This window comes from Aythya ferina (genome assembly GCF_964211825.1).
Source record: "Aythya ferina genome assembly, chromosome: Z".
Classification (NCBI taxonomy): domain Eukaryota; kingdom Metazoa; phylum Chordata; class Aves; order Anseriformes; family Anatidae; genus Aythya; species Aythya ferina.
In genome coordinates, this window is record NC_140299.1 from 85,251,433 (window position 1) to 85,264,516 (window position 13,084).

Sequence of the window (13,084 nt, forward strand, 5' to 3'; positions counted from 1 at the left end):
TGATTTCCTTTGGCAGCCTTTTAATGAAATTGCTCACAATGGGAGTCTGGACTTTCTCTGTCTCTCTCTAAACCCTAACCCTAGCCCTAGACATTGCCTAGATCCAAGAAACATTTCACCTAGTGCTCCCAAGAAAAATTGCTCGCAACAGAACCTTTTGGTAGCCCTCCACTTGCTTTGGCAGCACTCTCACAACTTCAGTCACAAGGGGAGTCTGTGCTTCCTTTCTTTCCAAACATAAGGACAGGGCTAAGACAGCTCCCAGGTCAAACATTCGTCCTAGCAAGAGCTCCCATGAAAAAGTGTTCCCATCTGAAGCATTTGGTAGCCCTCAACTTCCTTTGGCAGCCCTTTCACAACCTTAGTCCTAGAGAGAGTTTGACCTTTCTCTCTCAAAACCTTAATCCTAACCCTAGGCAGTGCCCTAGTCAACACCCTCTTCCAATACCCACCCCACCTAGGCTCCCATAAAATAGTGCTCACAACAGAAACCTCTTGATAGTCCTTGACCTTCTTTGGCAGAATTTTCACAAACCCACTCAAAAAGGGAATCTAGCTTAGAGCTTGGGGATATGATTTAGCGGAGGACTGTTAGTGTTAGCTCAGAGGTTGGACTCGATGATCTTGAGGTCTCTTCCAACCTAGAAATTCTGCGATTCTGTAAATATTAATTTGGAGAAGTTTTAGCATCTTCCCCATCTCAGTAGCACATATGAAGCAAGGAGTGTTGCCTACATATTCATTCTTAATCCATCGCTCTCTAATTTCTAATCCCATGTTTCACAACGAGGAGCAGCCCAATGATCAAGCACAGCAAGGACCTGGGCCAGCACCCCGGAGCCCATGTGGGCACGCCTCGGGACGGAGCAGCCCACCTGACCCTGCGGGGACTCTGGAACGCCCCCCCACCGTGGCCCTCCCCTCCTCTGCTCGCTCTGCACTATGGCAGCTTCCACCGTCCCAAACTGCCCATGCTGTCTCTCTCCAGGTGCCCACACAGGTTCCGAGGGAGCCTTCAGACCGCCTCCCTGGTAAGGCAGCTTGTGCTGACGGGCCTGCTTCAGTGCCCCGCGTCTCTTGCTGGGGGAGCAAGCTCTCCTTTTCTGAGAAGAACTTGCTTCTTATTTCCAACCTGAACCTTCCCTGGCAAGGCCTGACAACCACCACCATAAGAGAACAGATGTTTTACTAAGACACACTGAGAAAAGCAGGGATGGAAAGTCAGTTGTCGGGGTGGGAGTCTTCTTCCTGAGAGGAGTCCATTCTCCTGTCCACGTTGGCTTTCATGCGAGCTGCCAGGCGGGAGAACCTCCGTCCTGCTGATGTGCCCTCCAGGCTGTAGAGGTGCCCCAGTAAGGAGAGGCAGCGGGTCTGCTGAAGCATCCAGGCTAGCTTCTTCCTCCTGACACACAAGAGAAACTGCTGAGCCCAGAGGCGCGGCTGTAGAGCACCAAACCAGACTGGGCAGGGGAAAGTGGGGTGGCAGCTGAGACACGTACACCTCCTCAGAGGAAGGGAGCTGGTGCTGGAAGGGCTGCCGGCACGGAAGTGGGCAAATGAAGAAGTGCTGCCAGGGACAGCCAACCGCTACAGAGGGTGTGCTGGCACTACAGCACGGGGGGGGGGGGGGGAAGTGATGCCAGGCACCAGCAGGAGAAGGACTATCGCAACTCTGAGCCTTCTCCTCATCACACCCTCCCCCCCCCAACCTTAACCCAACCCCATCCCATCCCTTGAGGTCACTGCCTTCCTTCCCCTGTTAAGCCCGTCCTCCCTGTTCACATCTCTTCTCTGTTCCCAGCCACCCCAGCCTCATCCGAAACGTGCCAGCAGGTGCATCCCTCGGCACAAGCTGCTTTCTACGCAAAGGCCCAGGGACTGCACAGGGGGGCAGTGTGAGGCTGCACTGGCCCCTGTTTGACCCACATGTCGTGCCTTAATGCCTCGGTCCTGCTAATGAGCTATGGCACAGCTTAGGCGTGGCCTGAAGTCCAGGCAGGCCTGGGCTTGAATGCCTGGCACCAGAATACTCTTCCTTTCCCACGCTCTCCCTTCTGCTGCTTACCGAGCCTCTAGCGGAAGAGAGGGTGTTCTTCTGTTTGTGGCACAAAGAGCACCCTGAAACCTTTCCCACAGAGACTTGACAAAGGCTCCGGCGCGTGTCTGAGGGAATCGCTTTTTCAGAAGGCTCAGCGCCTGCCTGGTTGTTTTCTTGGCCAGCCCCACGCGTCCTAGATTACAGCAGACCTGCACAGGAAGAGGAAGCCATGCAGACATGGACCGCTTTCCCAAGCCTCTCCTCCTGCAGAGGCTGCAGAAATGTATAAGGGGCTGGCCATAGCAGGGACACCCCCTGCAAGAAGGGCGTCACCCTGCCGCTTTACCTCCGCTTTGAGGCTGAAGAAGGTCGCCTCCTCAAAGCAGTCTAACACAGTTGCTGTCTTCCCCATGGAGTTCCTCAGGACCTCCGCTTCGTTGAGCTTCATAAGGGCCTTTGAGCAAGCACACAGGCAGCAGGTGAGCATCGGTGCAGAGCCCCCAGCTAGCTCCACCCTTCCCTCTTGCCTCCTGTGGCACCTGCCTTAGGAGGGCCCGCATCTCCCCATGTGATCCCTGCCCTAGCACAGTGCCCCGTGGGCTCAGAGCTCAGGCACCAAGGGAGCCTTCAGACTGCCTCCCAGGTACTGCAGCTTGTGCTGACGGGCCTGCTTCAGTGCCCCGCGTCTCTTGCTGTGGGAGAGGCAAAGCGCAGGAAACAGTCCGGCTCTGCCCCCACTGTTTCTTTTGGGAGGCCCCTCAGCGGGCGTGTCCTGTTGCAGTGGACTCCAGGTGCAATGCGTGCTGGCAAGCAGGGTCACTCACCATGTAGCTGTTGGAGACGTGCAGGTAGGCAGCCGCACACTCCAGCAGGTAGTAGAAGGCTCGGGAAGCATTGCCTGTTGCCACATAGTGGCGAGCCAAAGGCATAAGCACTGATTCAATGACGGCTTCGCATTTGCAGGAACACTCGCCACCATCCTTCTCTTTGGTCCTGCTGGGCTGCACACTTGTCCATTTGCCCTCTGGTGGAAACTGCTCTGACGCTCTGGTCAGAGGCAGGTTGCCAGGAAAAGAAGAGAGCAAAGAGCAGATGAGCATCACCTGAGATGACCCTGCTCTCCCTACGGGTAGCAACAAACCCCTATTTCCTGCTGTCTCATCCCAGCTCCCACCCCACAGCCAGCCTCCTCCTCCCAAAGCTGGAGTCCCAGCCAGCAGCCAAATGGCAGAGCTCCATCTGTCTCCTCTGGAGCTCGCTCGTTTCCACAATCATCAGAACCTTGTCTCCTCACCTGAACTCCTCCTCCGAGAAAGTCTGCTGCGGCTGCAGGGCATTTGCACTACCTGGGAAGAAGAGAGCGTGTCAAGGGACTCCCCACATAGCCCGGGCTAAGAGCTGCAGGCTTGCAAGGGTCCTGTCGAGCAGACCCAGGGCACAAGAGCTGCGGTGATCGTCCTTGTCCCCTGGCTTATCCCTGGTGTTGGGGACCCGGTGGGCCCCAGCCTGCATGGGCCTGGACTTCCAGGGGGAGGGGGCTCCGCTGCACGGCACACAGCCTACCTTCAGGGGTGTGAGTCCTGTCCTTCTTCAGGTGTTCTCCAGCGAGCACCAAGGCCTCCCAGCTGTGCCAGTCATCCTCGTCAGCAGAGCCCTGGCAGTTTTCCCCATCCTGGGGACTGGGGACGGCGAAGCGATGGAAGGCTACAAAGTCCCCTCCGTGGCAGCTCCAGCATTTGTGCGCGTGCTTCTCCAGGAAGGCAGCACACTTGCGCTGTGTGCTGGCCCTCTGTCTCTTGGGCCACAGCTCGTAGGCTGCCTCCCGCAGCAGCGGGGCACAGAAGGCCAGAACGCCAGCCTGCTGCTCCGTGGTCTCCTTGCTTGTAGACGGCCTCTCCACCCCTGCAAGGCAATGGATGGTGGCCTCAGCCAGAGTGGTAGAGACATTCCCAACAGCCGCTGGGAATTTCCCTCTGCACAAAGCTGGTGGGGGAAGGCCTCCTTCAGCTACAGCGCTCCTGGGTCTACGTTACTGCCACCACTTACCGCTCCCTGCCTGCTGAGAGGTGGCCGGCCCCTCTCGAGCATCTTGGATGTCTCTGGGCACCCCTGTGTCCTTCAGCCACTTAAGGATGTTGTCGCTCACCAGCATGTCCAACAAATAATTCATCTGCTGCCTGGTGCAACTGGGAAGGATGTGAGCCAGCAGCTGGGTGGTAAACACTGGCCCTATGATGGCTGCAAACTTCAAAACCATCTGCTTCTGCAGCGTGATCCGGTCCAGCTCAGCCAGTGCAATCTCTGTCAAGAAGAAGCAAATCGTCTCTCTCTTTTGTGTCCCGGAGCCTGAGCTTGGAGAGGCTGGACAGTTCCACCACAGGAAACAGGGTAGACTTTGGCCTCTCTTCCTCAGGGTGGCACCTGGTGGGCAATTGGAGCCCAGGGGAATGTCTTCAAGATGGCTCCACTCCTCTTGCAACCACAGGCCACAAGGCCCAGGGATAAGAGCTCCTCCACCACGGATGGGGAGGGCACGATCCTGCGGGTACATGCGACCCGTGATGCGACCTACCGGAGCTGAACTAGGCTGATGCCCAGCAGCGCACACAGAGAGCAGAGAGCGCTTTCACCACCTCAGAGCTGGACTTGGAGCTCCCCACAACTGCTGTGGGCCTCACAGCCAGCCCACAGCCCGGAGGGGGACATCTGTGTCCTTAAGCACAGAGCTCTGTCTGCTCAGACCAGAGTCGCCTTCCTGGCAGGGCCCCCCAGGCTGAGAGGGTGCTTCTGCAGCATGCTGATGCCCAGCCCCTCTCTCACATGCACCCCAGGAAAGGACCCCAGCACAGCCGCGAACTCAGCCCCTCACCTTTCAAGGCAGCCGGCAGCACGGTGGTCTCCAGGCTGACATCTGCTCTGACGGTGCAGACCCTGCCACTGTTATTCCCAGCACTGGAGCTTGAGGTGGCTGAGACAATGGGTGAAGCCTCGACTGCAGAAGCTGGGAAGAGAGAGAGAGAGAGCATGAACAAGGTGGGGCAAGTCCAACCTGTCACGGTTGGGTGCGCTTCATGGCCCGCACCGAATGCGGTCAGTGAGCAGGGCAAACCGGTTTCCACTGCAATGGTTTTGTCTGCATTGCCCTTGCAACTCTTTTTCTGCCTTTGGACCAGCTGCCCAGCTGTACTGAACGAATATCCCGCAACAGAACGCAGCGGTTGCTACCTTTGACAGCGCTCCCTCCCACAGCCAGGGAAATTGCCAGTGATAATCCAAAAGGCAAAGCCCATGCAGGCTGTCCCCAGGGCAACAGCACTCTGCTTGGCGTTGCTCTTGCCATTACTGCTCTTGCGTTACTGCCAAGCTCCTCAGTTCCCAGCACCTTTGCGGGCATTTCTGGTTTTGGATTACACTTTCCCAGGTCTGACCCTCTCCTGCAGAAGGGCTTTCTTCTCGAGGGAGCTGGTGGCTTGCCAAGGTGACAGCAAGGTGTGCAGGAGCCCACACCTCAGCCAGATCAAGTTCTGTCCTGCTGCCAGATCGGACTCTGCCCAGACTCACTGGAAAGCCACAGGACACGGTCGTGTGTGTGTGTGTGTGTGGGGGGGTGACGTGCAACAGCATCTAGCCAGTCCGCAACAAGAGTGCTTACCGATCAAGCCCTCCCAGTTGTCCTCTACTATTTTGTCCTGCCTCCCAGTGCTGAACAAGAGCATGTTGTTGCGACGCAGGCAGCGCAGCAGTTCCTCACAGTAATATGGGATGCCAGAGCTTCTTTGGATCAGGAACCTGGGCAGGAGCAGACCCAGCAGTGACCAACACCAGGGAAGTATGGTGCAACACAGTTCTGATGGGTGGGTGGCGAGTCACTCAGGCCTCACAGGGTAACCAGCCTCTTTGTCACAGCTACGTCTCACTTCAGAAGGGGGCGGTCCTCCCACTGGCTTGGGCGTTTGGGACCCCTGACCCTACACTGTTTGCTGGAGTCCATGGGGAAATGGTCGTGGGCAATGTCCAAAGCACAACACAGCAAGCCTGATCTTCCCTGTCCTCAGGAGCCCAGATCTGCTCTGGCAGCTGGCTGGACCCCTGCTCCTGGGAATCCCTACTGCAGCCTGGCTACATTGGTCAAAGCCTTTTTCACACCTCAGCCACGCTGAGGCTTGGGTACCCATCTCCCTCTGCTCTCCTCTCTCCTCTTCTCTCCCTTTTCCTCCCTGCCTTGCCCTCCCTCCTCTGCAACAGCAAAGGGCTGTCACTGCCCACGTGCTGCGTCCTGGGAGCTGCCTATTTTTAGCTCACACCTGCTGTGGTGAGTCTTAAGGAGAAACCCAGGTCCTTGCTGGAGTCAAGGATGCTGCCAGAAGGCCCCGTGCTTCCTTTCCTGCGGGGCGACTTCCTTCCGTGGCAGCATAGGTCCAACCCCTCCGGAAGAGCTCCGTGGCCTGCAACATACCTTGCTAGATCCCTGGGGACGCTGACCACTCCAAGGTCCTGGCAGACTTTCTGCACCACAGCTGCAGGTTTCAGCTCTTCCAGATGAAGACAGCTGATTCTCTGGGACGTTGTGCTGTCTGCTGCAGCTTTGAAAAAGCTCTCCGTTCTCTCGTGGCCAGGAGCTAAGCTCATCACCATAAAGAGCGTGACGCTTTGGAGCACGGGCCACATGACAGTCCAGGAGGCAGGGTCGATGAAGTGGGCGTTGTCGATGACAAATATGCCAAATTCTCCTCCAAGGGTCTGAAAAAAGCAGATGGATCTGTGTGGAGTCTGGCGGATTCTCAAGCATCCTCTAGGGGAGGAGATGCAGCCTCTCTCTCCGGAGACGGAGAATACTCAGAAGTCTCTCCCCAGCCGCTTCCCTCTTCAGAAGCTTACTGGCTTTTCATTTCTGCGAGACTTTAAGGCCTCCTGGAACATCACTTGCCCTTCTGAAGAAGGGAGCTTGGGCAAAGGAATGCAGAAGGCGTCAATCCTCCTCCAGGGCACATACCCTCCAACTTAACAGGAGGCAAGCTACGACGAGGCATATGGGGAGGGTGTGAGAGGGGCTTCTGGGAGGAGGGGCTCCTGGGCCCTGAAGGGCGGTGACCCTGGCACATCGTCCTGCTGCCCACTCAGGCTGTTCTGATGTGGAGCCTGCAGCGGGCAGGGTTGTTTTCTTTCTCTGACCCAGGTAGAAGGAGGAACGCTCACCTTCCGTAGCACTTTCCTACAAGTCTTCTGCAACTCCCTTTTCCTTTGAAGGTCATGCATCTTGCAAACCTCGTCTGAGATGGCAAACTGGACAGGAAAGCAGAGTCAGAAAGAAACATCATCCTGGGACCAGGCATGCCTATCCACCAAGCTAGACGGCAGAGCAAAGCGCCTCTGCTTTTGCATGAGGTCAGCGCAAGCCTCTCTTCACTGGCCTTTCCAGGGCGCTGACCAAGACACCTGGCACATGCACAGGACATGAAGTCACCACAGACAAGGAGCCTCCCTGGACCCAGGAATCAGAACGGGGTGCTATGAGCACTGCAACTCCCAGCCCAGCAGAACACCCAAACAACCACCAGACTACCTCAGGAGGCCTCCCTCTCGCTCTCACCTTGACGAGGAAAATGTTGTTGAGGAGGCAGTAACTGCTCTCTTCTATCGCCCCTTGGAGCTTGGCCTGCAGGGTGCGCTGCCGGTCCTCGCACGTTTCACCCGCCTGCAGTCCCAGGGCCCTGGCCACCAGCATACAGACGGCAGAGAAGGGCTGCCTCATGTTGGCCTTGGTCAGTTCCATGGTGACAACCCTGCGGTGCAAAAGCAAAAGGCAGTTGAGCTGCAGAAAAGGCCCCCAGTAGCCCACGCCTGCCTAGACAGGAGAGTTAGAGACTCACGCTGCCTGGTTCTTACTGCAAAGGAACGCAGGGTACACAGTCCCGGGGGTGTGGGCGGAGGGCCAGGCACAGGGCAGAGGCATCGCAGTCTTCCACGAACGTCAGGGGACGGGCATGGGAAGGGTCTCAAAAAACCCACTTACCTGTGCCCAGTGGCCTGGCCCAGAAAGGCCAGCTCAGTAAGTAAGCGGCTCTTTCCAGAGCCCAGAATGCCTGTGTACGCCAGGATGCGCGGCTGTCCCAAAGTCTCATAGGCCTTCAAGCTGCGTTCAAAGAGGTCAATCTCCATCTCCCGACCTGTGAAGACCAACCAGGAAACAAGCTGTTGCAGCATGCTGAAAAGCAGGGCAGCATTCCCTTTTGCTGGCACGGCGGCTTCCCTCCACCACGTCAGCAAGCCTGCCTACACCCAGGCCTCCTTCCAAGCCCCTCATCTCAGAGCCGCCTGCCTGCTGGCCACACGGCGCAGCTCCTAGGAGCTCTTTCCCCTCCGCTTCTCCTCCCACAGGCAATGAGATTCAGCCAGCTGGACGCAGCTCCCCACACTGATCCAGCCCAAGACTGGAGGGCACACTTTGAGGCACTGCAGGCAGCTGCGCCCAAAAGGCATGCCAAACATCTCACTGCACCCTGAGCCCCAGAGCTCTTGCCAGCACCCTGTAGCTAAGGTGGCATCTTCGGGCCTGTTGTGGTTTTGGCTGCGATACAGCTCCTTGTCTTCACAGGAGCTTGGAGTGTGCTGTGATGTGGTGGACTTGCCACCAAAGGAACGCCGAGAACACACTGAACTCTTGCCGAGCAGTGCTGGCACAGTGTCAAGGCCTCTGCAGTTTCTCATGCTGCCCCACCAGCCAGCAGGCTAGAGGAGGGAGGAAGGGAGTGAGCGGCTGTGTGGGGCTCAGCTGCCTACCGGGGTTAACCTCCAGCAAGGTGCACTGCTTTGGGCAAAGGGAAGCAGCTGGGGTTCTGAAGAGCGAGGACTTCTCTACCTACCCAGCAAGGGGCCATAGTCCGACCTCTTCTTGGTAAGACCAATGTCAAAGATGCTAGAAGCGGGAGAAGACAAAACATGAGTTTCACTTAGTTGTTCAGAAGCCAGGGAATATAGAGCCTGCTGTGTTAGGGGAGGAGACCCGCCGCAGGTAACTGCTTTTCTTTCCAGCAGCATGCTGTCCGGAGCATGCTCCCCGGCCAACGTTCGAGTGGACATGCCAGGACAGCTTCAAGCACGAAGAAGGCCAGCAGCCATGGCGGGACAGCAGAAGGTGTTGGGAGTCCCTCGCCAGAGGCCAAAACCAAAGAAAGCCCAGATGCGGCAAAGAAGCCAGGGTGTGCTGTTGGCTAGTAGACTGCTCTGCCACCCTGGACAAGCAAAAGAAGCCTCTTGGAAAGGAGGACCTGTGTCACTTAGTGGCTCAGGACACCAAGCACCTGGCACCTTTGGCTCAAGTCTTTTGATAGTTTTCAAGAGACAGCAACGTTAACATCCAAAAGGTCCTCCAACCCTGGCCCGGAGGGACAGCTGAGAACTGAGCAGGCAGACAGGAGGAAGAGTGGCCCAGTGGCCCACCTTTCCCCAAGGCGACATGACTGACCCAAAGCTTCCTGCGCAGAAGGAGCTGGGAAAAAATTCCTCCTTGCATCAGAATGACCTCTGCCTTAGCCTTGCACATAGTGGAGCAAACACAGGGCAGGGAGGGAGCCCAGCGGAAAGCCGCTTGGACAAAGCCTGCATGGCTAGCGTGCGTCTCCAAAGCCAGGACAACCTTCTGCACCCCACTGGCGTCACTCGCAGCTCTCTTAGCAGCAGGAGACACAAGGGCAGAAAGGCACAAAGCAGACCCATGCCAGGCCTTTGGATCTTCTTGGCCACAGGGAAGGGATGTCTGTGGGAGGCCAGGCTGGTCTCTTGCTGCACAGCTCCTCTTTACTGGTCAAGGTTGCACCCTTGGCTTCCCCTTGTGGCCCCATCCAGATGGCTCAGAAGACACTCACCACTTGTCGGTGATCCCCACATATTGATAGATAGCGCCGGGATCTGTAACACCTTTCAACTTTGTCTTCGGCAACTCCTTGAAGAGGTAACTGGGCAGGCGAGAGGCCTTGTAGGTGTCTTCATCACAGGACACCAGCCTGGGGTAGTGCACCATCAAGCGGGCACCCAAATTCACCTTATGGCCAATCACTGCCATGGAGAGAGAACACATTGACATGGTTAGGAAAGCAGCCTTGCCCCACCCTTTAAGGCCAAGGGCTACTTCCCCTTGTTGTCCATAGGTGCATGCCTAGTGCACTGCACCAATGAGCACACACAGCAAAGATCTTTTAATTAATTCATTATATAAATATATATATATATTATAATTAAATATTTTATTATATAACTCTGCAGAGTCAGGTGCTTGGCGATCTTCCGCAAAGCCAGCACACCTCTGACTTGAATCACCGTTACTTGTACACAGCAAACTTGTGAAAGCTATCTCTTTGGGTACTTCTGATTGGCTATTACAGCTCACCTAACTTATGTCTCCTGAGTTTGCACATTACAGAGAAAGAGTGGGGGCTGGGGAAGTGGGGACACATCAAATCCCACATTAGCATACGTTAGCATTTTGATGGGTACGATTTTTAATACGTTTATGACCCTTAATGAGCAAAAGGTTACTACAGATTAGTCTGGAGCTGTTGTTCTCCTCCTTGTTTTCACCTTTTGTCCCTTATCTCCCTTGCTGCTGCTAGCTCAAGGCTACCTGTCTCTCTGTTCCCTTATTCTCTCACCTAAAAGACTATACAAGCTATAGAAATACTACACAAGCTACAGGACTCTCTATATTCTTCAAGGTTTCCTTGTTTTTCCCAGCTTTGGGACTACACCCTCAGGCACAGGTCAACCCCGCAGCAGGGCAAGCTGACCCAGCGGGAACCGCAAGTCTCTGAGCCCATTCTCCCACCTCAGGTCGAGACCTGTGACATCTGGGCCGCTCTCGGCAGGCTGTAGCATATGTGCTTGCCCCAGCCTTCCCATCTCTTCATGACTGATGTGTGTGTGACAGGTGTGCTTAAGCACACCCACGCCAGCCTCCCACTCTTCAGACTAAGGTGCGGTACCTGTATGTTCAGCTCTCTCCGGATGGCCACAGAGGCCGTAGAACATCGTCCCGCTGGTGACCCCAATAGACATTGCCCTGGCACACAGGGAGAGAAGTGCAAATTCAGTGGTGCCCCAGGCGCAGTCCTGCTCACCCCGCTCTGCCACTTCCCACGTCTCCCCTTGGCACCAACCAGGGACACCTGCTGTCCCACAGCCGGTGTGTGCCTCGGGGACTTGGAGAGCTCGGGGCACCACACACAAGGGACATGGGGAGGGTGCACGCAAGACGGCTTGGACCCTTCCCCTGAGGCCCGATGGCTGTGACCTGCAGCAGGCCACAGCCCCTCTCACTAGTGGAGGAAAGCAGGTGCTACCCACAGAGCACCTACAATGCCAGCGACTTTGAGATTAGGCCAGAGCCCTGTTCCTGGCAGGCTGTGCTTGGAGGGACTGCGCCTGGCTGCCGTGAGCTAAGCCCAGGGGCCACCTGCTGCCTCTCAGGGTGCTGCCTCAATCCTGCCAGGGACAAAGGAGGCCAAGCCAGGAGGCCACGTCTCTTGCTGGTCAGCCCCCTTGCGCTGTCCCAGGCAGCACGCATGCCCTGCAACACCGCCACACACTCACTCAAGTTTCCTCAATGATCTGGAGCACGTGCTGAAGATCTGAAGAGCGCTGTCCAAGGCACGGGTGCTCTCGTCACGCAGCTTTGCTCCAGACATTCCAAACACACAGAGGAATGTACAGCCCTGCAGAGGACAGATGCAACACATCTGGTTACAGTGCCTATGGCCAGCAGCTAATGCCGTTTCATTGCAGTCGCCAGGGAGACCAGTAGAGCTGCAGGTCAACACAAAGCCACAGAGGACTGATCCCACCAGCAAGGCAGAGCTGCTCCTCAGTCCCTCTCCACTAAACAGACACAGGCCACCCTCTGGGGGTGGGATTGCTCCCCCACGCTCACCTTATCAAACAGAAGGCTTTTGTTGATTTCACCCTTGTGAGGACTGATGATTGTTGAAATCATCCTGTTGGCATCACGGAGGCCCCTCTGAAGATCCAGTAACCTGGCCTCTGCAGAAAACTGCAGCTGGATAAAGAGGCTGGTGACTGGCCGTAGCTCAGACCACAGGTGCAGCGGCATATCCACGTCCAGCTGGAAGTGAAGAGCACGACAGCTTTGCCAGCCTGTTCTCCCGGCGGTTCCTCTGGGCCTGTGCCACGTACCGAGGGAGAGCAGGCATGTTGGCAATACCAGGTACTACTGGAGGAAGGGTAAGTCCCCTGCTCGGTGCCAATCGCAGGCCAGCCTGCGGCAGGCAGGTCATAGCAGAGTCATAGCACAAACGACAGAGGGGAATGTTCCAGCAACACTGCATCTTGTGGCAAGTACGGATGCGAGGGGCGACCCTCTGGCACGTCCCAGGGACTTGAGCAGACTCGCCCCCTTGTCCTCGCCTCGTGCCCACAGCACATCCAGAGCAAGAGTCATGGAAAAGACAGAGGCAAGTCCACCTCCTGCCACCCGTGCCTCTTTGAGGAGCAGCACAAAATGGGCAGTTGCCTGGCACGTGCAGCACCAGTAAGCCTGCCATCAGGTCCCCTGGGTTCCCGCCCCAGGGTGCTTTTTCTTCCATTTGTCTGTTTTCACGAGAGCTCCACCCATGCAATGCACACCTTCTTCTGCCCTCCCAAAATGCAGCCTCCAGCAGCAGTGGCCTTACCTTCCTGAGAGGAGCTGCTGGTATGTACTTCTGCATCTCTGCTGCCACTTTAGGACCATTGGACACGAGAAAAGCTGGCCTTAGGTGCCCTAAGGGAAGCAAACGCAGGCCTTCACTGGCAGGACGGGACTACAAGGGGGTTGAAAGACGGGGCTGGCACTGGGCAAAGCAGAGCAAAGATTCTTTGGCGTTTCCTCCTGCTCCCCTCTGCAGCTGCTTGGCCAGAGCCATCCCCTGGAAGGAGGGGATGGCAGCGACAGCCTCAGCTGAAGCACAGGAGGGACAAAGGCACGAATGCTGACTGAAAGGTGGAAGAGGGCAGGGGGAGTTCCTCCCTGGAACTCTGAAGCAGGCAGGCCCCATT

The 13,084-nt window shown here is 56.6% G+C and overlaps 1 protein-coding gene and 1 long non-coding RNA gene across 2 annotated transcripts; both read right to left on the reverse strand.

Moving 5' to 3' along the window:
• Positions 1-1,167: 1,167 nt before the first annotated feature.
• Positions 1,168-8,197, reverse strand: LOC311427351 (adenylate cyclase type 10-like; the record flags this gene model as incomplete). Its single annotated transcript, XM_084504662.1, has 13 exons — positions 1,168-1,402; positions 2,066-2,247; positions 2,385-2,492; positions 2,863-3,085; positions 3,333-3,384; positions 3,545-3,940; positions 4,085-4,339; positions 4,908-5,039; positions 5,691-5,827; positions 6,495-6,778; positions 7,235-7,321; positions 7,629-7,821; positions 8,052-8,197. The coding sequence occupies 13 exons, from the start codon at positions 8,195-8,197 to the stop codon at positions 1,222-1,224; spliced, it is 2,376 nt and encodes a 791-aa protein (XP_084360788.1). The 3' UTR covers positions 1,168-1,221.
• A 696-nt stretch (positions 8,198-8,893) lies between these two features.
• Positions 8,894-11,722, reverse strand: LOC311427425. The gene is made up of 3 exons (XR_014687351.1): positions 11,624-11,722; positions 9,904-11,093; positions 8,894-8,954 (listed from the first exon to the last, which is right to left on the reverse strand). It is a non-coding gene; the product is annotated as an uncharacterized lncRNA (long non-coding RNA).
• Positions 11,723-13,084: the final 1,362 nt, after the last annotated feature.